The sequence below is a fragment of the Podarcis bocagei genome (genome assembly GCF_964188305.1).
Source record: "Podarcis bocagei genome assembly, chromosome: 5".
Classification (NCBI taxonomy): Eukaryota; Metazoa; Chordata; class Lepidosauria; order Squamata; family Lacertidae; genus Podarcis; species Podarcis bocagei.
The window spans coordinates 37668328-37690234 of record NC_138129.1 but is presented as its reverse complement, the minus strand read 5'-3'; the positions used below and the strand labels follow the sequence as shown (position 1 = coordinate 37690234).

Here is a 21907-nt window from a genome sequence, read left to right as displayed (position 1 = left end):
GTGGGTGCACTAGCAGAGCCAATCTAGCATTCCCATCTTGCCATTGCTCCTGGTATGAGGCAGTGATGTTGCTACTGGGAGACTGTTTCTGCAGTGCTACCCTGCCCTGCCAGCTGCTTCTGCCCAGCAACTTAGGTACAACCTGATCAGCATCTCACAAAGCTTTCCTTGAATGTCTGCTGCCATAGTCCACTCTGTATCCATGGCTTCACTACCTGCCAGGTTTTTCCTTTCCTTTGCTTGCCTATTTTACCATCTAACCTAGGAGTGTTAAGTGTGGTGACTTTCCAGCTGTTGTTGGATTACAACTCCCAGCAGGCCTAGCCAGCATGACACAATAGCCAGGGAAGATGTGAACTGTAGTCCGACAGCATATGAAAGGCACAGTGTTGGCTTTCCCTGACTGAGCTTGTTGAAAGGTTTTGGAGAACCTGAAAGTGTGAACACAGTTTTCTGATACGTAGGTTGGTCTAATAAACTGTTGTCTTAAAATGGATTTTGGAATGAAAGGAACAGGAATGTATGACAAGAATGGGGTAGCTTTGTTGGTGAGTGAATGGTGTGTGCTAGTTCCTCTCATCCAGCCAGGCTTCCTTAACTAGTTGGACTCCAACATCGAGAAGTCATTAGAACATAAGAAGAGGCTGCTGGATGAGGCCAAAGGCCCACCTAGACAAGCATCCTCTTCTCACAGTGGTCATCCGGATGCCCAAAACAGGATCCAAGTGCGACAGCACTCTTCCACAGTTGATTCTCTGGCATTCAGAGACATGCTGCTTGACAGTAGAGGCATAACATAGCCACTATGTCTAGTCACTGTAGGCAGCAGCCATTTTAGGCACACCTGATATGTGTGCAGCTATACACACACATCATGCTGAACATAGAAGTTGCCCTAAAATGTCACCAAAGGGCCACAAAGAAGGGCAGCGCAGGGGTGGAGGAGGGTGTTTGCATGCTTTTTCAGTGGTGTTTCAAATATACGTGGTTCCCCACTTCTAATCTACAAGATGTGACCCATCTGGAATGGGTGTGTACATTTTTGTGGTTTGTAACACATTAGATACATGCAGCTAGATACAATCTAGAAATTATGTCAAGGGCATCATACAAATGAGTTCTTTCCAATCAAAACCTTTTGCAGAGAGGTCTTTTAATGGGCATGGGTTCCACCTTTAGAATTAAAAATTTTATACACATCCTAACAAGTTATCTCCCTTGAGTACATTTTACCTTGCCTGGATTTTTTGATTATTATTATTGCAAGTGCCAGCTGTTCTTTCAGAGTCAACAGAGCTCCAGCTGTCCAGTGGCAATCTGTGAACGGTGCAATTAGATTTCTGTACTGCTTCTAACTTGTTGCTGAGAAATGACAACCTTTTCCTTGGATCTTGTATACAGTAGCATCTTTGAATAGACAGGACGGGTCCAGCTTGGCATTTTGTACTCTGTGGCCTGATCATTCCTCTAGAATGTATCACCATATGTTCAGCATTGTATGGCCCATTTGCTGCTGCTGTAACACAAACACACAATCCCCTTTGACTACCACATCCCTTTGTAATTTGCTGTGCCTTTCTTCCTTGCAGTGCACATAGAGCCTGGCACATGCGAAGTCATCGCTGCTCACAGGTGCTGCAATAAGAACAAGATTGAGGAGCGCTCACAAACAGTGAAATGTTCCTGCTTTCCAGGTCAGGTGGCTGGGACGACGCACGCTGCTCCTTCATGTGTAGACGGTAAGTGAGCAGCTCTCTCTGTAAAGTGTGCATTTGCGTTTGGAAATTGCTGTTGAATCGATTAAGAGTTCCACCCCTAGCTCTGGAGCCTTAATTCTAGTTAGGTGTGCCTGCTGGGAGATTTACATTGGATACTTCTGGCTTCGTAGTTTAAGCAAAATCAGCTGTATATTTAGCTGCAATCAGAAATAATCTCCTGCTCTTACCGGGTTCTTTATGAAAGCACAACACACTTTTCAAATGGGTAGAATTTATTATTATCATTTGACAGCTGATGGATGTGCATTTGAGAAACTGGCCCCGACAGCTTGATTCACTTTGAATAAAGTCACATTCAAATAAATGTAAATATCTTCAGGATCAAGAAGTTAGTAATTCAGCCATCGTCACCAAGCAAGCCATGTCAATCCAGGTTTGCACAGCTTCAAATCACTTTGTACAGTAGTCAGCAGTACTGCCTAAGTGGCACTCCAATTTCATACCCCGGTTTTGAATTTGTGCCAGCACCAAACCATCTGTATGGGGTGCAGGCACCACTTAGGGGCAGAGAGAGATAGTTAAGGCTAACACAGCAATCATGACCCACTTCAGTGGGACTTACTTCTGAGTACACATTGTTAGGATTGCAACCTAACACATCAAAATGGTTGAGGTCTTGGGCTGAGCTGCATGTTCTTCAGTGAACATTTTTGGTGCAAAAAGGAGCGCAAAACCCACTTAATGATTCTACGTTCCCTTCAAGGAGCTTAATGTGGCATGCATGGTTCTCTCCCTTTCCCTTTTGTCCTCACCACACCCCTGTGTGGTAGGCTAGGCTGAGAGACAGTGACTGGCTTAAGGTCACCTAGAGAGCTTCATGGGTGAGTTAGCATTTGAACCCTGTTCTCCCAGGTCCCAGCTTGAGACACTGACCACTACACCATCTCCAAAGGCGCTTTTCTTTCATGCTCCTTCTTTACTCTTCACATCTGGAGTTGGCTTCTCCCTATTAAAGCTGCCATTCCCCCCTCATGGTTTTGAACTAGTAACAAAAGCCACAACACCATTGGAAGAGCAGAGACTGAAGGCAGACTGGTAGAACATGGGGAACTATGTATGCTGTCCCAGGGGAACAGAATCATAGAGCCCATCATTACTGTTTGCTAGGATTTGGAATTCATTCACTCTCAAAAATGTCCCCTTGAAGTAACTCGTTAGTTGTTTCATTTTCACAGTCTGGGTACAGCAGTCAAGAGGGCACAACTTGGGTTTTGAACTCAGTTTGCCTCATCCAGATCTAAGGCTCTATCCACTGGCTACACATGGGGACCTTCTTGGAGCGATGTGTTTTCAGGCATATCTTTGCAACCATTCTTTAAACTTCTCAGGATAATTCATTGTTAGGTAACTGATTTGGGATTCAGTACTTGTGAAATTCTAGATTAGTGGACCACCTCTATTTTTGACTGCGATGGATATTGGCATTGGCCAGACATGCTCGTCCTAGAAAACTGAGACTCCTGCTCTTCCTGGAAAACCGAGACCACCAACACTTTTGCTGCTAAAGGGAAGGGAGTCACATGCGGGATAGAAGTCAACAAGACTGACCTTTCCCATCATTTTTGTCACTAGTACAGTAGGCTATAGACAGCCGTCCCATGGGTCCCATAGATCCTTACTCTTATATCCAAAATGCTTTTTAAAAAAATAAAGGAAATTGGTATATAATTATAATTTCAAGTGCTCTTCTTCTTCCCTTCTCCCTCGCAAAACAGGGCCTACATTGCTGGAGAATACAGATCATGGAACTCCAGCATATATGATAGGTAGGGGACGTGGCACAGAAGGAACCACTGGGTGGTATTTCAGAATTCTGTAGCTCCAAAGGTTTTTAACATAACTGCGGCTCGGTTAATTGGTTAAATGTGGCACTGTTGTCAATTTATTTATTTTGCATTTCACCCCTCAACACGAAGGTTCCATACTTATTCAGAAAGATAAATCAGAGATTTTAGTAAGACTACTTAGAGATAAATGACTTGTGGGTTGATTTGCTCAGTTTCAGACTCCGAACCAATATTTACCGTATTTTTCGTCCCATAGGACGCTCCGTCCCATAGGATGCACCTACTTTTTTGGGGGGGAAATAAAGGGGAATTTTTTTCCTTTATTTCCCCCCCAAAACCAGGTCGGGGAACAGTGGGATGGCGGCGCTGCGCCTCCCCGCTGTCCCCCGAGCTTGTGGGGCTGGCCGATGTCTGCCCGGCGCGAGGGGCGCTCTGCTTCAGGGCGCCCCACGTGCCAGGCACCAGGCTGCGGACACCTGCGCGAAGCACGGGGCGTCCTCTGGAGGGCCCCCGTGCTCCGCGCTGCAGGCTGCCGCCCGCAAGCTGTGTGCACCCGGGGGAGTTCCCCCGGGCGCGCAAGGCTTGCGGACACCTGCATAAAGCACGGGGCATCCTCCGGAGGGCGCCGCGTGCTCCGCGCTGCAGGCTGCCACCTGCAAGCCTTGCGCTCCCGGGGGGAGTTCCCCTCAGTGCGCAAGGCTTGCCGACACCTGCTTGAAGCACGGGGCGTCCTCCGAAGGGCGCCCCGTGCTCCGTGCTGCAGGCTGCCGCTTGCAAGCCGTGCGCACTCGGGGGGAGTTCCCCCAGGCGCGCAAGGCTTGCAGACACCTGTGCAAAGCACGAGACATCCTCCGAAGGGCGCCCTGTGCTCCACGCTGCTGGCTGCCGCCCGCAAGCCGTGTGCACCCGGGGGGAGTCCCCCCGGGCGCGCAGTGCTTGTGGACACCTGCGCGAAGCACGGGGTGTCCTCCAAAGGGCGCCCCGTGCTCCGCGCTGCAGGCTGCCGCCCACAAGCCTTGCGCTCCCGGGGGGGAGATCCCCCAGGTGCGCAAGGCTTGCCGACACCTGTGCGAAGCACGGGGTGTCCTCCGGAGGGCGCCCCGTGCTCCGCACTGCAGGCTGCCGCCTGCAAGCCTTGCACACCCGGGGGAACTCCCCCCGGGCGCGCAAGGCTTACGGATAGCTTCCTGGAGAGCGAGAGGTGTCGGTGTGCACCAACGCCTCTCGCTCTCCAGGCTTCAGCGAAAGCCTGCATTCGCCCCATAGGACGCACACACATTTCCCCTTCATTTTTGGAGGGGAAAAAGTGCGTCCTATAGGGCGAAAAATACGGTAATGCTCTTGTATGAATGTTCCTTAGTTTAACTCTGAAAGGGGCTCACTTTACAGAGCTCTGTTTCCTTTATTTTATTTTTTAGTCATTAACCAAGTAACCAAGACTGGTTCTAAGGTCTATTGTTGATTTATTTTTATTTTTATTTTACTTAGAAAAGCCTGTTTCTGCAGTGTAAGTGCTACCAGCATGAATAAGAACATGCCATCTAATCACCTGTGCAAAGCACTAACCCACCCACCCCCATCTATATTTTATTGAGCTGTGTCATTCTGGATCTATCTGAAGTGGCTGGAAGCCTCTGCTGGTGCATTATTGATCGGCTTGGCAGCTTGGCTGGTGCAAATGGATTTGTACATGATGCCAAGAAACTACTTAAAAAACACAGGATACAATTCCCATGAAAGGCTGCATCCCCAAGCAGCCTCACAAAGGTGCTTCTTATTTTGTGAACAAAGCAGTTTCCCTGAAATTATCCACTGGAATTTCACAGAAATTATCGTGCCCGCATCGGTTGCAGCCCAGACATAAAGTTCTTATGGGTGCTCTACATACCTCAGCAATTAAAAGTGCTAAGAAAGCAGAAAAAGATTTCTAATACAATATAAAATACGGTTCATATCTCCCAGTCACCTCATCCTTCAAACCATTGGTTGAGCTATTACTTCTGGGAATGATCAGAATCATTTTAGCTGCTTAGGTGAAAGCTGTCAGCAATACAAGTTCTAGGTTGGAAGTTGAAGTCTAGCTTGGGTTAGCAACAAACTTCACCCTTGGCCAGCCCCAACCCCCCACCCCCAAAACAACCCTGCTCACTCAAGACTTTCCCTGGCTAAAGGTGGACTTTTCGTTAAAACAATCATCCTATCACACCATCACCCTATCTTGAAAAAAACAGTCTCTAGTGTAACATGACCACAGAAGAGTCAATTATTAGTACTGTATCTTGTATTGTGGGCCACAGTTAGACTCCACCCCTTGGACTTTGCTCTGCTTTTCAGTTTCAGTTGTGTTCTCTACACAGCCAGCAAAAAAAGAAGCATGTTTGTTTGCTTGCAGTAAGAAATAAGTTTGTTATTCTGTGGTTATGATGAGCAGGGGAGAATTGGTTCTGATCGCTGAAAAGGTGAACTTACCATTCAAAAGCTTTCTCAAATGTTTATCAAGCATTTTTATAAGTTTACAAAAGGAAGCATATTGTGCAGTAAATACAGTACACTGTACTACAAATTTAAAGACTCAGACTCATGGACTTCAACAAGAAATTTAGGCATATTATTCTGAAGCACTGTTCTCCTTAACGTTGCACTGCAGTATGCTCTTGCTTGATTCTAAACCTGGTTTTATTCTTTTCGCACTGCAGTTTTAAAACTTTTTTTAAACAATAACAAAAACATGCTCCATACTTGTTTATAGTTTCTTAGTTATAGCATAAACTTTTGCTTGCATTGCATTTTCTGGTGTTCGTTTGGCAGTCATCCTGGTGTTCTTACTGAATTTTCTGTTAACTTGGCCTTTACATAGCCCATTATGTGAATTAACACACTCTGCATAGATGAGTGTGAGAGGAGGTCATTGCCTCTCCCTTCCCCTGGCCTGGCGCTCACAACCTCCACCAGTGAATATGGGCACAGGGTTGACTGGTGCTATATGTGCCTCCACAGTCCAATAAATGCCCCACCTAGAAATGTGGGTGCCCCACCTAGCTACAGGACCACCTCTTCCCAGAGAAATCTGGAAGTTGTAGCTCTATGAGACAAATGGGCATCTCAACAATACCTCAGCACTCTTCACAAACTTTGGTTCCCGTGATTCTTTAGGGAAAGCAATGAGTGTTTAAAGTGGCATGATACTGCTTTAAATGTGTTGTACATATTGGGCCTAAATGACATCATTACTCCCTTCCATACTGTCTCAGAATAGCAGAAGGACTATTCACTTGACCTGAAATGTTCCCATTACATAGGAAGCTGTCTTATATTGAGTCAGACCAGTGGTCCATCTAGCGCAGTATAGTTGACACTTACTAGATATGGCTGTGAAACATTTCAAAGATGTGTCTTTCTAGCCCTGCCTTGAGACACCAGATACTGAACTTGGGACCTTCCCTGTGGAAAACAGACCCTTTGTCTCACAGAGCTATGGCTGCTTTCCTCAGTTAGTTAGATCACCCTCCAAATAACCTGGGATAGTGGTTCTATCACATAATTTGTGATGCAAGTAGCTCTGTTGTAAACATTTTTTTTAAAAAAAGACAAAAACAATTATTCGGATTACAGAGCATTCTCTGTCAGGAGAGTCTTCTTTTCACTTTGCTTCAGGGCCCTTTTCAGTTGATTTATATCAACAGCCGGTTCTTGCAGGGCGTGGTGGGTAGATGGAAGAGGAGTTACTTTCACTCACCACAGAAGAGAGGTTCTGAATTACCAATGGATTTGGCACAACAAACTGGCTATTGCTGGATTTTGGGGAAAAGTAATTGGCTCAGAGAATAAAAACTTCATCCCCTCAGTGAAACTGGCCTTCTTTTTTCCCAGTAGTGGAAACCTGCTGTTTGATTGGCAACCTCCAGCCTCTGAACGAGTGAGATCTCTTCTTCTATGCATACTGAAGAATTAATGTGCAGAACTAGGAAGTTTTTTTTATCTCCCAAAGTACAGCCCTACTCCTGCATGATTTTTAGATTGGCCTCAAAAGTCCTGCTCCCAATTTCTCCACCATCTGAAACAAGTCAGGGGTTTGGGTCTTTTCAGCTGAGGCACCACACCTTTACAATCCCTTACCAGGAAAGTTCCCTTGGTGCCATTTTAATATTCATTCCAGGTTTTCTTTCAGTGCCAGCTGAAAACCTGTTTGTTGTCCCAGGATTTTGCAGTTTTTATCTGTTTTTAGTCTATTGTTATTTAACTTCATGGAAAAAAAATGAATTATTGTTCTATTTCTTCTTGGTAATTTTGTTTTATCTGTTTTATAAACCACCTTGAAGCTTTTTTTAACAACCAAGTTGTATATAAAGTTTATGAAAGAAAAAATATCTCAGCAATATATATAATTTAACTGCTTGCTGTGAATTCGTTTTGATTGTTATTTGCTGTGTACTTACAGTTCTGTAAGCTGCTCAGCGAGCTTTGGCTGAATGGTAGCTGACAAATAGTTTAAATAAAATTAATTAATTAATCAGTCCTGTGTACTTGGGCTGTGAACTAGAATTGTATCAACATTCACAGAAGTATTTACCCGAACTGCACCTGCTACTCACTCTGGACAAGTTCCAGGACCCAGTGCAGTCTTTCAAATGTAATGTTAACCCAAGGATGGAGAACTTAAGGCAGATGTTAGACTCCAACTCCCATCATCCCTGACCATTCATCATGCTGGCTGCAGCTGATGGGAGGTAGGGATCCAAGAATACCTGCAGGGCCATGTGTTTCCCATGCATCATTTCCATGGATATTCCTGTCCTGTTGTGAAAATGTATGGTGGCACCTGGGCATCCTAGCTGCTTTGATTTCCTCTTATCTTTTTTTTTTTTTAATGGATGAAAAGTTCTTGGATCACCTTGTATAGTTGTAAGTTTACTAAGTTTAATAAGTTTACTAAGTACACCAATCCTGGAAGTTGTTCTCCTCTTTCCTAAAGGCCTCCTGAAACAACCAAAACATTTTGGCTGGGTGTAAATATTTGAAACAAATCTAGTCTTAACTATGGTTGGTTTAAACAAGTCAGTAGCAAACCATGGCTTATGATCCAGGTTTGTTAACAAACCAGAATTTAAACAGTGTTCTCCCAGCTAGGATGTAATGCAAGGTTTTGACTAGTTTAAAACTGGAAGCTAAAGTGACTATGCTGGGAGAAGAAAGTGGAGAATGTGAACCTGAGGTTCACAGCTGCCTGTGCATGTTTGGGCCAGTCTCTTCCTTCTTCCAAGTCTTTCCATTTCTTTTTTCTTAGCCTTTCTGTTGTCCTGAGTTGAGAATAAGATGACAGGCCAAGCAAAATCAGGCTCTGCAGTTTTGATCTCCTACAATGCCACCTTTGACTTTAGCCCGATGTCTAAGGTCAGAAAGAACTTGAGAGAAGCAGACCTCACTCTGATTTTAAATTAGGGCCCTGGCACCATTAGGTACATCATCTCTGTTTCAGTTAGCCTCTCAAGGTTTCTTGCTCTTGCACATTTGTCATTAACATGTATTTTGTCTTTGAAACTGTCAGGAGCCAGGGAAGCCCTAATTCACCAAGACAACTCTTCCCACCAATTCTGTCATGGTGTGCACATCCTGCCAAGCTCATTCAATCCCCACACCTCCATTTTGAATGGAACACTGCTGCTCTTTCATTACATTTCTTCCTCTCTGGCCCTGAACGATTTACCTGATGATCCTTCTGACTTTGGTCATGTTTGTGGCAGAACTTGGGTTGATAATGAGATGAGCTTTTCTTATGACCTGTGTCTTCAAATTATTCCATTGTTGCACTGCAGGTTGGCATGGTGGATGGCCCCTATAGTGGGTAGAGAAACAACTAATAAAATATGCTTTGGGGCTGCTTGGTTCGATTGTAGTACCAGCCAGCACTCCATCCTTGGGATGTGTGAAGATGCAGTGATGCTCCTGCGCCTTTTAAAAAAAATATGTTTAAGAGGATATTTTGTTTTCCCACTAACCATGCTGCCTTAAATGTGCATCTTGCATTTGATCTTAGTTAGTATTGTCTTATTTTCATATTTTGCAATGTTGTGTTTGATGCTTTATGTTTGATTGTAAACTGCCTGGAATTTTTTGGATATTAAGTGGTATAGAAATTCATAATCATAACAACAGCAACAGCAACATGAATGAATGAATGAATTAAAGAGAATTGACTTGAGTGTTCATATTGGTCTACTCTGGAGCTGACCTGTTAACATTTAAGATTATGGTCAACGTTTCTTTCAGTTTCTGTTTATATTGGGGCCTTTTGCTGCCACAAAGAGATGATCCACTTCACTGACTGCATACACTTTCTCCTGAGGAGTAAATAACTGTAGTGTCCAGCCTGGTGTCGTTGCTTTGCTTTGCTTTTAAAGTCCTATGCCTTTCGTTTTTTCCTAGCCTCAATAGTGCTTCAGAAGTGGTGGTGCCAAATGCAACCATGTGTAGAAGGAGAAGAGTGTAAAGTGCTACCAGATTTGTCCGGATGGAGCTGCAGTACTGGAAACAAAGTAAAGACCACCAAGGTATTCCTAATCCAAGATGGGTGAGAGAAGGCCGAGTCAAATAATGCTCCCCCTCTCACACCCCCCCCCCAAGAGGGCATTGTTGTGATCCTTTTTATGAGATCCACATAGCGCATGATTTTGTGAATGACAATTGTGATGCTTTGAATCTATTTCAAATAGTTGACTCTATTTCATAATATCTGGTAGGCCAAATAAACAACAGTATGTTCAGGGCATATAATGGTTCAAGAGCCCCACAATGCATCTTGTCCATTCCTGACCACCTGTCATAAAGATCTCAGTTCAAAGTGATTTCAGATAAGTGACAATGGATATCTGACTTCTTTGTGTATTTGTTAGGCAGTTGCTATATACCTAAAAAAGGATCGCCATGGCCAGTGCAATGGCAGGAGGTTTGGGAAGGGAAGAAGAGAAGCAACAGCTGTATGTCAGGAAGGCAGTGGAGATCCACAGCTTACACTGCAGCACGTTTTAAGAGACCTCGATACAGTTTCATGCGACAAAAAAATCAAATTAGATTACATGGAGACAGGAACCACCAGACTCTTCATACACCTACCCAAGATCCTTGTCCATCAAGTCTGAAGCTACTCTGAGAAACTTTAGAGTGCCTTTGTTGCTTCAGTTACAGGGTTGGTTAGTTCCTTATATTTCCTTTTTTATTTTAAATGTAATCAAAGCATGTAATCGGAACTACTTTTTCTAATGCTTGGACACACATTCTGAACAAAGCCATTTTTGTTCAAAATGGGAAATTTTCTGTTTATTACTCAAAAGTGGGATGTGAACACAATGTAGTGTGGATTGCTCCAGCAGTGTGAAGTTCCAGCCAGTCAGCCCATCTTCCAGGATACTCTATTGTATTCTCCCCCACCCCTGAGTTTCTATTCTACCCCCACCCCCAACAAATGCTCAGCATTCTGTGGTTACTAAGCAGGATCGGTCGTTCTTGTGCTGTTCGGGGGGGGGGTTGACCCTTTAAATCCCCCCCCTTAGTACTGTTACACCACATCCCAATCTGAGTGGTGTGAAATTCCAGAGATGCCAGGCAAGCCCCCAAGAGGGTCTGTTGCTTCTCCCATAGGTGCAGCAGTCTTGGATCCAAAATAGCAAAAAGCCATGCTCTCTGTCCCTTTTCCTGCCTGTCAGCCCACGTGGTGCTCTGACTCCACTTTCTCTGCAGCTTGCAAACTCCAAACTGATCTTCCTGCTCGCTTATGTCAGGCCAAACTGAAATCCTAAACCTTTTTCAATCCCTTTTGTCTCTGCCCACTGACACATAGCTGGAGGAGCTCTCTTCCCCTTGCAGTATGGCACTGAATTGCCTGATGGCCCATCTTTTGTAAGGTTTAAGACTTGGCCATCATCAGCCTTGTTCCACCAATGACCCACACTCAGCTAGCTATGCCAGGCTGGACTATGCCAGCAGTGTTTGGCACAGTTTAATCAAACCTTGATTAATTCCACCTTTTACTAAATCCAGGAATTATAGGGAGGATCTGGCGCCTAGGAATTTAGGGGATCCTTGCCCCCCAAAAAACTTACAACGGTACTTCTTGTGCTTCTTTGAACCTTGGGGGATCCTGAATACACACTGATACCCCCCTCTTATTTCTATGTGGCCCCATTTTTGTGTGGTCCTGTTGGCAGGTTTTATTTGCTATTAGGAGTGATTTGAAAGTGCAACTCTCATCAGAATTTACACAGCAGTAGAAAAGAAAATTTAGGAGGGAATTGGGGGAAGTGCGCTCTTTAAAAATGAACCTTCTCACTTCATCTGAGTTAAATATCATTTTCCCAGAAACTCAAAACCTTTTATTTTTATCCGTTGGAGATGACTTCATTCAAACAAGTTTCTTTCCAGATTTATCTTATATATCTTGCATAGCATTCAAGAGCAGAGTGACAAAATAAGAAGTGGATGAGTAGAGTGAGTCATCAGTTGCAGAGTCAAAGCGAACGTGAGCCGGTAGATGGAAATGGGTTTTGAGGTCTCCCCTTCTAATGGGTGTTTAGCAACAGCATCTTATGCAAGAGCAGTTAAGTGTGTAGATGAAACTCCTCCCAGTATCCCAAGAAATACAATAGTGGAGGATGGTTTGCCTGTAAGACGCCTGCCAGCCTTGGCTTGTTGCAGCCACTTCCCTCTGCTTTGCATCACGTTCCAGCCAAGGACTTTCCAGCCTGTCACAGCTCCTCCAGTTGGAGCAATCATCTGTGACAGAGAGCTACATGATTATTATTTTCATGGCTTGCTGAATACCCTGAAGAACAAGGTATAATTAAAATTTTATCAAACTCATTAGTAATTACATGTATGTCATGGTTAATCAGTTGCATAATTTTGTAATCATTGTTCATACAGTGGAGCATAATTATTCTTCAGGCTTTGCTTGCTTCGTGCTTCCATCTCCTTTCCACGCAAACACCCCATAAAATTATCCTGCAAAATAGCTGCCTGTTGTTCCTTCCTTATCTTTTACTCGACAAATAGCATGTTCACACTGAAGGGCTTTTAAAAGAAGAAGAAGAGAGGGAGAAAGTATCAGAGCAGCCTCCGTTGGCTCAGGAATCAAAATGCTGCTGAGTAATCAATCACAGCAACTTCGCACCACCAACCTTTCTTTATCTGTTTCCCCTTTGCTTGCTCCCCACTTTTCCTGGCAGTGTTACAACTTGACATCATTCACGCACCCTTTGTGCTCTCAGAATGTGGAGCACTTGGCAGTAACCCATTTGGCCCACAGCCAGGCTCTCATTCTGGCTTCCCCCCTCCAACAGGAAACAACGCACTTTCCTTCTTATAGTGCTAATGCCTTGATCCATCTTTCACATTCCAGAGACATAGTGCAGAAACCTAACCCAACCCTAGTCTTTATTGCGTGGGGCAACCCATGCTCTTGCAACCAGGTGTGTGTGTGTGTGTGTGTGTAGAGGAAGGGCTTTGGTGCTTATGTGCCTGCTGCACAGAAATAGCAGGACAGAAGGAACAAAGTGTAGTCTGATGAGACTGCAGGGAGGCAGGAAAACAGCAAGTTCTGAGTAGGCTGAAGAAGAGGACAGGTGATGTATTCTCTTAGGGCTGAATGTGATTTGCAGTGACAAGGAAGAAACCAGTCGTCATGAAGGCACTGCTCAGTTGAACCAGTTGACACTTCTGCCGCCTTCAGCAGTTCCTGGAGAACGGTTTCCCATATTACTTCTTTAAAGACACAAGCAATATTTGTCTGCACTAAGCATTTGGATACCATAGAGCAGGGATGGGGAACCTGTGGTGCTCCAGATGTTGTGGGACTCCACTTCCCATCATCCCTCACCATTGGCAATGTTTCCTGGGGCTGCTGGGAGCTGGAGTCCAACGGCATTCAAAGGGCCCCAGGCTCTGTATCCCTGCCATAGAACATGGGTACTACCAGATTGAGGATTATTTGGGACTGGTGTTTTGTTTTGTTTTGTTTTTTGTTGTGTGTGTGTGTGTTTTTTGCAACATCCACACAAAGTCTAATTTAATCTGGATTTGCCCTTTCTGGGGGATAGCTGATGAACATTTTTTTTTAAAAAAATACCCTCCGATGCCAATGTCTGGTTTGCAGTATCTCAGTGACCTGCTTGCAAACTAAGCAACTGTCTGGAAGCACCCTGTGACTTTTGTCTGGGAAATGAATGAGGGTTTGCCCTTCCTTATCTCTATGTGCCTTCAAAGAGCACCATGAGTTGCTTTTCTCAATCTGGTCATCTCAGCCTCTGCATTAAAGCGAACCGCCTCTGTTTGTTCTGTCCACTTTGAAGCCTGGGATCTAACCGCTATGGTATTACTGGATGGGCAGTTAAATAATAAGCATATCTTTCCCCCTTAGCTGTGGGCCTCTGCTGCGTACAAATTGAGCTTCTCTCTCTCTCTGATGCTCTCAGTTTGATCTCCTTGCCATTTTTGCAATGGATTTGCTAAATTGTTCCTGCTGAAATGTGTCTCTTGTTTGGCATGCACACAAGGGCAGGGATAGAATTTAAATAGCAAAATTTCAAATGCATCCACAGCTCTGATGGCTGCCTTGACAGAAATCGCTAGTCCTACTGTGAAATCCATAAGAAAGGACATTGTAATGGGTAAATAGGGCTCGGTACATCTGAAGACTATGAAATCATCCACAGCCATTGGAATAACCCAGCATCTCAAAGCCAAGACACAATTTTCAAGCTGCTGTTTAAGAATTTGTTTAGACTATTTACCGTGCACATAGGACACATGGCAGCGAAGAAAAGCAGGCTCTGGGCTTAATATAAATTATTGCCTGCATGCCGGGCACACCTTTCTCTTTTACCCCCTCCCCTCCGCAGAGGTTCTCTTAATGATTTCTCTTGTAAAATGCAGACACTTGCTTTAAATTATTTTGAAAGGCTTACACACACTATGTTTTCTCCGCAGGCAGAGTCATGTAAATGTAGCTATGTTGGATGAATGCTAAAGAATGCTTAATAATAATAATATAATAATACCTAGCACCTCTGCTGCTAAAAAGGTCACTTAAGGTAATCTTGGAACTGGAAGCCTTGAGGTACTTGAAAGAATTAACATGTTAAGTTATGCATTTTTGAACAGATTCCATTTTGGCCTGCCTCAAATAAATCTTTCCCCACTCCCCCCAAATATCCTTAGCTGTTGCTCTTCAATCTTAGGTGCACAGTAGGCATTTTAGATTTGAAAGATTTGGCTGTCTTTCACTGCCCCTCTTTGTCTATATGCATGCAAGAAAAAATGCATGGCTTGAGGGTATGGAGCAGAGGCCAAGCAGACAAGCACAGGAGTAGACTATTTTGCACCCATTTGCAAACCCACTATAGGATCATGTTCATTTGGTGGATGGAGGATCCTGCCTTAAGAGACGCAATTGCATCAGGTTGGATTTGTGTGCCTTTCCAATGCTGAGAGTGATTCTGCAGGCTGCTGTTACGGGGCTGAACTTGTCACTTTCAAATGTCAGTGATATTTTTCCAGGGCTGACTTTTTATTGATCTCTACATTGATCTCTGGGATTTGGTGACTGATTCCCCTTCATAAAGATAATAAGCCACTGAGAGTCTGAGGCGCTTTAAAGGTTAACAAAGTTATTGTGGCCCAAGTTTTCATAGACTGGAACCTACCTCTCAGCAGACAGTGGCAGAGCTGGCAGGACCAGAATAAAAAGTGGGTGGACCAAGAGGTGATTCTTACATCCAGTGGGTTACATTCCAGCAACGCAGAAACCAGAGGTCCCAGCACACACACACACACACACACACACACACACACACACACACACCACATCTCTCCATCCAGGCAGGCAAGAGGCATGATCACAGTCAAAGGATATATTCCAGCCAGTCAAAAGGACATGACGATGTCATAGCAGAGGGCCATCCCACAGAGGGGTCTGGCCTAAGCAAGGTATATGGCCTTGGAGAGACCTGAGGGCCAGTTAGAGATGTCTGGAGGGTCATGTTTGTTTCCCCATCCCTGATTTCATAGAATTGTAGAGTTGGAAGGGACCCCAACCCCCTGCAATGGAGCATTTAATGCATGTAACAAAACGGGAACTTGCCTACAAAAGCTCATGTGACGATAAATACGGTTAGCTTTTCTTTTTTAAAAATCCTTTTACTCAGTTGTTTTCCTGCCCTTCCTCCAAGAAGCTGCAGGCACCCTACATGGTACTCACCTCCTTTCTTCATCACAACAACCCTGTGAGGTAAATGAGGCTGAGAGATGGTAACTGGTCCAAAGTCACCCAGTGATCTTCGTGACAGAGAGACAGTTTGAACTTGGACCTTCCTGGCTCTAGTCCAGTTCTCCAACCACATAATCATGCTGCTACCACAGTACTCTGTTGGGGCAAATAATCTTAACTTCACATACGGCCTGAATTGGCTGTGATTGATCACAAAGGAAATATTAGGTTCTTGGTGAATATCTCTATGAAAATGTTGAACCTGTGTGTGGCAGCCATGAAAATAGCAAAGGGATTGAAAATAAACACTGCCAAGATGTTGCTATACACATTGTTGTGACAAACAAAATTATCCAGGGAATGGAGCAACTCCCTAAGAGAATAGGTTACAATGTCTGGGGTTTTTTAATTTTGAGAAAAGACAAGTAAGATGGGGAATGGAGAAAATATAGAGAGAGGCTGTCAGCGTCTCTTACTAAAACCCAGGATGATCCAGTGTTGGAAGATTCAGGACAGCGTGTAGTCAAACTTTGGAATTTGCTACCACTTTGCACCAGCTTTCAAAGCAGGCAGACAGGTTTGTGGAGGATAAGGCTGTCTGTGATTGCTAGTCATGATGGCTGCGTACTGTTGTAGGTGGTGTGCCTCTGAAAACCAGTTGCTGGGGAATGCAGCTGGAGCAAGTGCTGTTCCACTCATGCCCTGCTTGTGAGCTCCCTATGGGCATCTGCTAGGCCACTGTAAGAATAGGATGCTAACCTAGATGGGCCTATGAAGTGATCTGGCAAGGTTGCTCTCTTAAATTGCAACATATTAATATGGCTATGTATTTTGTGGTTTTATCTGGTATTTTTATGCTGGTATTTTATCTGGTATTTCTATGGATGAAGGACGGTACACAAATTTAATCATCATCATCAAATAATTCTGATGTACCGCAACCTTCCCTTGTGGACTGAAATTCATGTCAGAATGCAACCATATGCTTGCTTAAATAACTTTGATATGATTTTCCTACGTAAACATTTTGGCTTGTCTCCTCCCTCCCTGCCCCTCCATTTGCTTCCAGAATTGTTGACTTCTGAAAATTACATGCTTCAGTCAGCTCACTCCTATGGAATGTTTTCTTCTCCCCACAAAATGAAAGAAAAATGTTTGGGGGATTGGTTATCTTATGAGGAACAGGTCTGCAAAATCTTGTTAGACATCTTCTGAATGCTGAATAGGAATGGTCGACTTATCCTCTCTATTCCTGCAAACTCTCAGTGCATCTTTTTCAATGCAGGGCAACTTCACCTGCAAGGAAAGCCCATTCATGCAAGAGCTCTATGTATGCACTGGGATGCACAGGAGGTTCTGGATCAGAGATAATTCCTTAGATTACCAGATATCTGTCTAATGCATTTTCCTTTGTTCCCAGGTGACAAGGTAGATTTGAGAAGATCTGCTCTCATCTGATATGCATCTGTGTTGACATGGCTGGCACTGCAGAAATGGCACAACGTGGCTTTTCTCCAGGTGCAAGATATTCCTTCTATGTTCTGAAGACCTGGAAACAGAAGGACCTCATTGGCACAGGATAGGATGCAACTGTGGTATAGGATGCCTATTTTTCATGGGCACTTTATTGTTCTTCCTTGTGTACACCTGCCAAGGGAGTGGTGCTGCAGTTTGCTCCCTCCTGGAAGAACAGCACCAAGGATTACAGGAAAGGGGTGACGTACCTGTCTGGGCAGAGATCTTGGGAAATTTCCCTTGTTTTTGAAGATAAAATACTGCATCAACCACTGATTCAGTGCAGCCTCTAAGGTATTTAACCATCAGCTGCTACTAAGTCTACAATTATGGGTCTTGAATGCAGTTACAAGAACTGCTCCACATTCTCCTTCCATACCATGGATATACCTGCAAAAGAGAAGAACGTATTTCTTCCCCTAGTGCTCAATTAAATATTGGAGTTGCATAGAATCTGTTGATAACTACAAAGGAGGGGAAAGCAATTTTCCTTCCTTTGAATTCTCCTGTGTCTGTAGGCTGGATCTGACGATCACTAAAGAGAATCAAGGTGTCGAGTGGGTGTCAAGTTCACGATTCAAAATAAAATTCGTGTTTTTACAAAATCTTCCCAATTCATGTTTTTGTCGCTTTCATAGAAGACAGGCTTTGAGTTCTGGAAACAAGAAACCAAATTATAATCTTGTGTTGTGAAATTAGAGGAACTCCAAGAAAGACCATGCAGTTGCTCCAACATTTACCCAGTTACCAGCTTCAGATTCTGTACCTGGACGGATGGAAGAATCTACAGTACAGACAGAAGTTCATTACACTTTGTTGGAAGCACAAGAGATGAGAACAAGTATTCATAATGCTGTCTCTTTCTTTTTCATGAGTCACCCAAAATGTTCTCTCTTGGTCTTTTCCTCTCCTGTTCAGTAATTAATCAGGCTTATACTCTCATCTCTTCTGTTCCTTCAAAGTCACACAAATTACTGTTGTTGTCAGAATTCTATTGCAAATATTAGAAATTGCGAGGGGGGAAGGTGTGTTCTTCTCTTTGCTATGTTGTGTCTGCTACAGTCTTAAATTTTACTCAGAGAACTGAGAGAGCTTAGTTACATTTAGTATTAAATAAAGACTTGTACTTGGCAACTGTAATGAGTGCAGATCCCTCTCAGGAACCAATTGATTGCTCTTATACCTCCTCACAAGAAAATATTATGAGAACTAAGTTAAACTTCCCAGCTTATGATGCCATTGCTGCTTCTGCTGATATAAATGGAGGAGAGGATCCACTTTAATTCAGTGGGATTTGACAAGGAAAGGGTAGGAGAAGACAATAGACAGAGAGAAACGACATAGCTTTGGTGAAGTTCTCTCATTGTTTCTGGATGCACAGGACATCTAAGCCCCAAAGTGGAAATGCTTATTCAAAGCTTACTTAGCATTTTTCATAGCAAATTAGAACAACAGGCATAAAACAGAAAGGTTAGGGTTTCTTAAAGACAAGTCATTGCTGATCTTTCCTATTGGAATGTTGAGATCTGCTCCCAGCTAATTGGCATCCATAAACATGTTCCATGTCTGTGTCTCATTATGTCTACCTTGATCATGAAGGTTCATTGGTTTGACTTGGGGGAGGGTGGTGGCTGAGGCTGAGAATGATTGCTTACCCTTGCTAAGTATAACCCAAAGTGAACACCTGACTCCAACTCAACCAAGATGGATGTCAGGAGCTCCCGGAGAGAATGGGCAAACAGCTGCGCCTTCAAAACTCTGCCTTGACCTGTCCAACTTGGCACTGGCCTGGCCTCCATGCTGTGACTGTATGACCTGCTGACTTTGTTATCTAAACGTTTTTTTGTAACAGACAATGTTATACCTGCTTCGGATGCGATGTAAATACCAGGCTGTGAAATATTAAAGTTCGTTTTAATCTCTGCAGGATGGATTTGTTCATTTAAATATGAGCTTGTTTTTGAGGCCAAGTGGGGGAGGAGAAGCTGTGGGCTTTCTGAAATCATCTTCAAGTAATCGAAAAAGCAACTGAGCAGTTTACAATAGGGGGGTTGTTCTGATGGAGGAAAGAGAAGAACCTCATTATGTGTACCTGCTTAAACCATGTCAATCTATTACCTTAGCTTTTTGGCAAAGTAGTGAAACTCTTTCTTGAGTACAAAAAGCCTGTCAAAATGTTGCTGGCTCCCCAGGGGTTTGTAACGACTCGGATAAGGTTCAGTCCAATTCACTGCCAGTGACTTGTCAGTGGGCAGAAGTAACTCTGTAAAGCAGGGATGATAAACCTATGGCCCAACAGATGCCGTTGGACTTCCATGAGTCTTGGCCCATAACCAATGGCCAGGGTCATGCATGATGAGAGTTGTAGTCCAACAAGATCTGGAGGTTCTCTATCCCTGTTATTCAGCAAACAGCCTTGTTTCCTAGCACAGATGCAGGGACACAATTGATCCACTCAGGGAATTGGAGGCTGGTGTGCTCCTGCCATATCACCCTCTGGCCTCTTCCCTTCCCCTGCGTAAAGGAACACATGCTCCAAGCAGAGAGGCAAGTTGCATATGAGATGTGTGCACAGGCCTCCTTACCCTGTAAATGCCTGGAATAGTGTCTGTACTCATGTCATAGAGGGGAGGCTTATGGTTCCAACTCATATATATGCTTGATCAGACAGTGGTAATTTAGTGAATGTGTTTGACACAGGAATCTCTATTTGCATTATTTTGTATTTATTGAACCTCACCTGCTGTTCAGTTAACTCATTTATTATTTTGAAGCTGCTTCATATGTTTGGAGCTTCGCTGTCCTGAATAACTTGGTGTAGTCCAGTTCTGATTCCAGGTCACATATGCATCTTAAATAGCATTGCCCTTTATACTGATCCATGGCAGACTCTTCCCGGCACTGTTTACTTCCTAGCATTGTCAAAACTGTCATGAGTTATAACACACTGTGCATGTTTCCCCCAAATCAGTTACTGATCCATAAGAAGGCCCCATGCTCATATGCTCAGACTGCAAAGTATTCTTGGGACTTTATCAAACATCTTTTGAGAGTTCTAAAATATACACTATCCATGAGATCATATCTATCCATTTGCAGATATTCTCACAAGATTCTAAGAGACTGATGAGGCATGACTTCTCTTTGTAGAAATCTGATTCTTCTTCAGCAAGACTTGTCCTCCTTGGTGCCTGGCTTAAAAATGTTGACAACAATTTTTCTGGGATCGGTATTTGACTGACTCTCTTGGAGTCCTGGATCCTGCCCCCCATTCTAAAAATTGGCATTACCCTGCCTACTATCTAATCCCCCAAAGAGCTTCCTCCACCTTCAGTGTGTTTTGCATCAGGATGTTACTCTGTCTCTGCTTTTTGCATTCTGCTCTTTGCATTACAGTGGAAGCCATGACTGTAGCTTCAGCATTAAAGAGTCGGTTTTCCTGGACAAAGCAGCAGGGCGAAACAAGTACAAAAAGCCCTTTGACACAGAGCTTTAAAGCACAGACCTGTGCCTAGAAAGTACAGGGCAAAAGGTGAGTGTGGCTGAGCCCTGAGTGACAGCAGCTCTCCATGATTTCAGACAAGAAGACTCACCCAACTGTACCTTGACATGCTGGAGACTGGACCTGGGACTCTCTGCATGCAAACCAGATACTCCCCACTGAGTTGTGGCCCTTCCTCCTCCTCCTGTCTAGTTTAGCCCCAAGATAACAAGAGTTATCTCCAACAGCTCAGAAAGGAGTAAACTGTGGTTATACTTAATCTGATCATTATAGCTGAAGTGAGACAAATCAATTCACCTCTTTGCTCTTCTGGATTTCTCTCCTAGCTTCCCTCTGGATTCTAGACTCTGGCCTGTGTTCATTGTGTAGGGAAACCAGAGCAAATTTCATGTGCTGGAAATTCCAGCATCCTACTGAAACACTTGGCAAAAGATGTTGCTGCCGTTGGGAGATTTGGCAAAAGCGTTAGCCTTGTGTTAATTTCATTAATCTTTAAGGCAGCTTTTAAACTGAGTTAACAGAGCAGCGAATAATCAGGGCTTTGCCAAGCTTTGAGATGTGCAAATGCACATAGAGTGTGTGTGGATTTACAATGCATCCATTCATATAGGTGTGTTTTGTTTGAAATATTTCTAGAGAAAGCAAGAGTTTAAAGCAATTGGGCTGGGGAAGCAAAAGACAGAAAGTCTTTTATTTGCCACCAGCAGCTGTATTTCCACATGTGTAAGGAGGGTAGAGGAGTTACTGGTGGCGGAATGATTAAATTGTTGCCCTGGGAATTCTGATTAGTTAGAAGGAAATGTAGTTAAGACCAGCAGACTAGAGTATTGATGACAGTACCCCGAAGGAAGCAGGAAAAAAAATGGAAGGCAGAGACTAGAGAGACAGGCATCAGAGTCTCACATGAGGCTTGTTCCTATGCTACACTGAACACAGATAGAAGCTGTTTGTGTGAAACAGCATACAGCTGTTGATTTGTACAGCTTAGCTATTGAAGGCACAGGTACACAGACTCTACAAATGTAGAACCAGCTATTGTGGACAACTACACTGATTGTACTGTACACTT

At 43.8% G+C, this 21907-nt stretch overlaps 1 protein-coding gene across 2 annotated transcripts in view; it reads left to right on the top strand.

Moving 5' to 3' along the window:
- Nucleotides 1-19262, top strand: part of TAFA3 (TAFA chemokine like family member 3) — a 100429-nt gene extending 81167 nt beyond the window's left edge. For both annotated transcript variants that reach the window (XM_081195215.1, XM_081195216.1), the window contains exons 4-6: nt 1590-1739; nt 9989-10113; nt 17242-19262. In XM_081195215.1, coding sequence (XP_081051341.1) covers nt 1590-1739; nt 9989-10113; nt 17242-17253 — 287 coding nt within the window. In that variant the 3' untranslated portion in view covers nt 17254-19262. The remainder of the gene's footprint in view (nt 1-1589; nt 1740-9988; nt 10114-17241) is intronic.
- Nucleotides 19263-21907: the final 2645 nt, after the last annotated feature.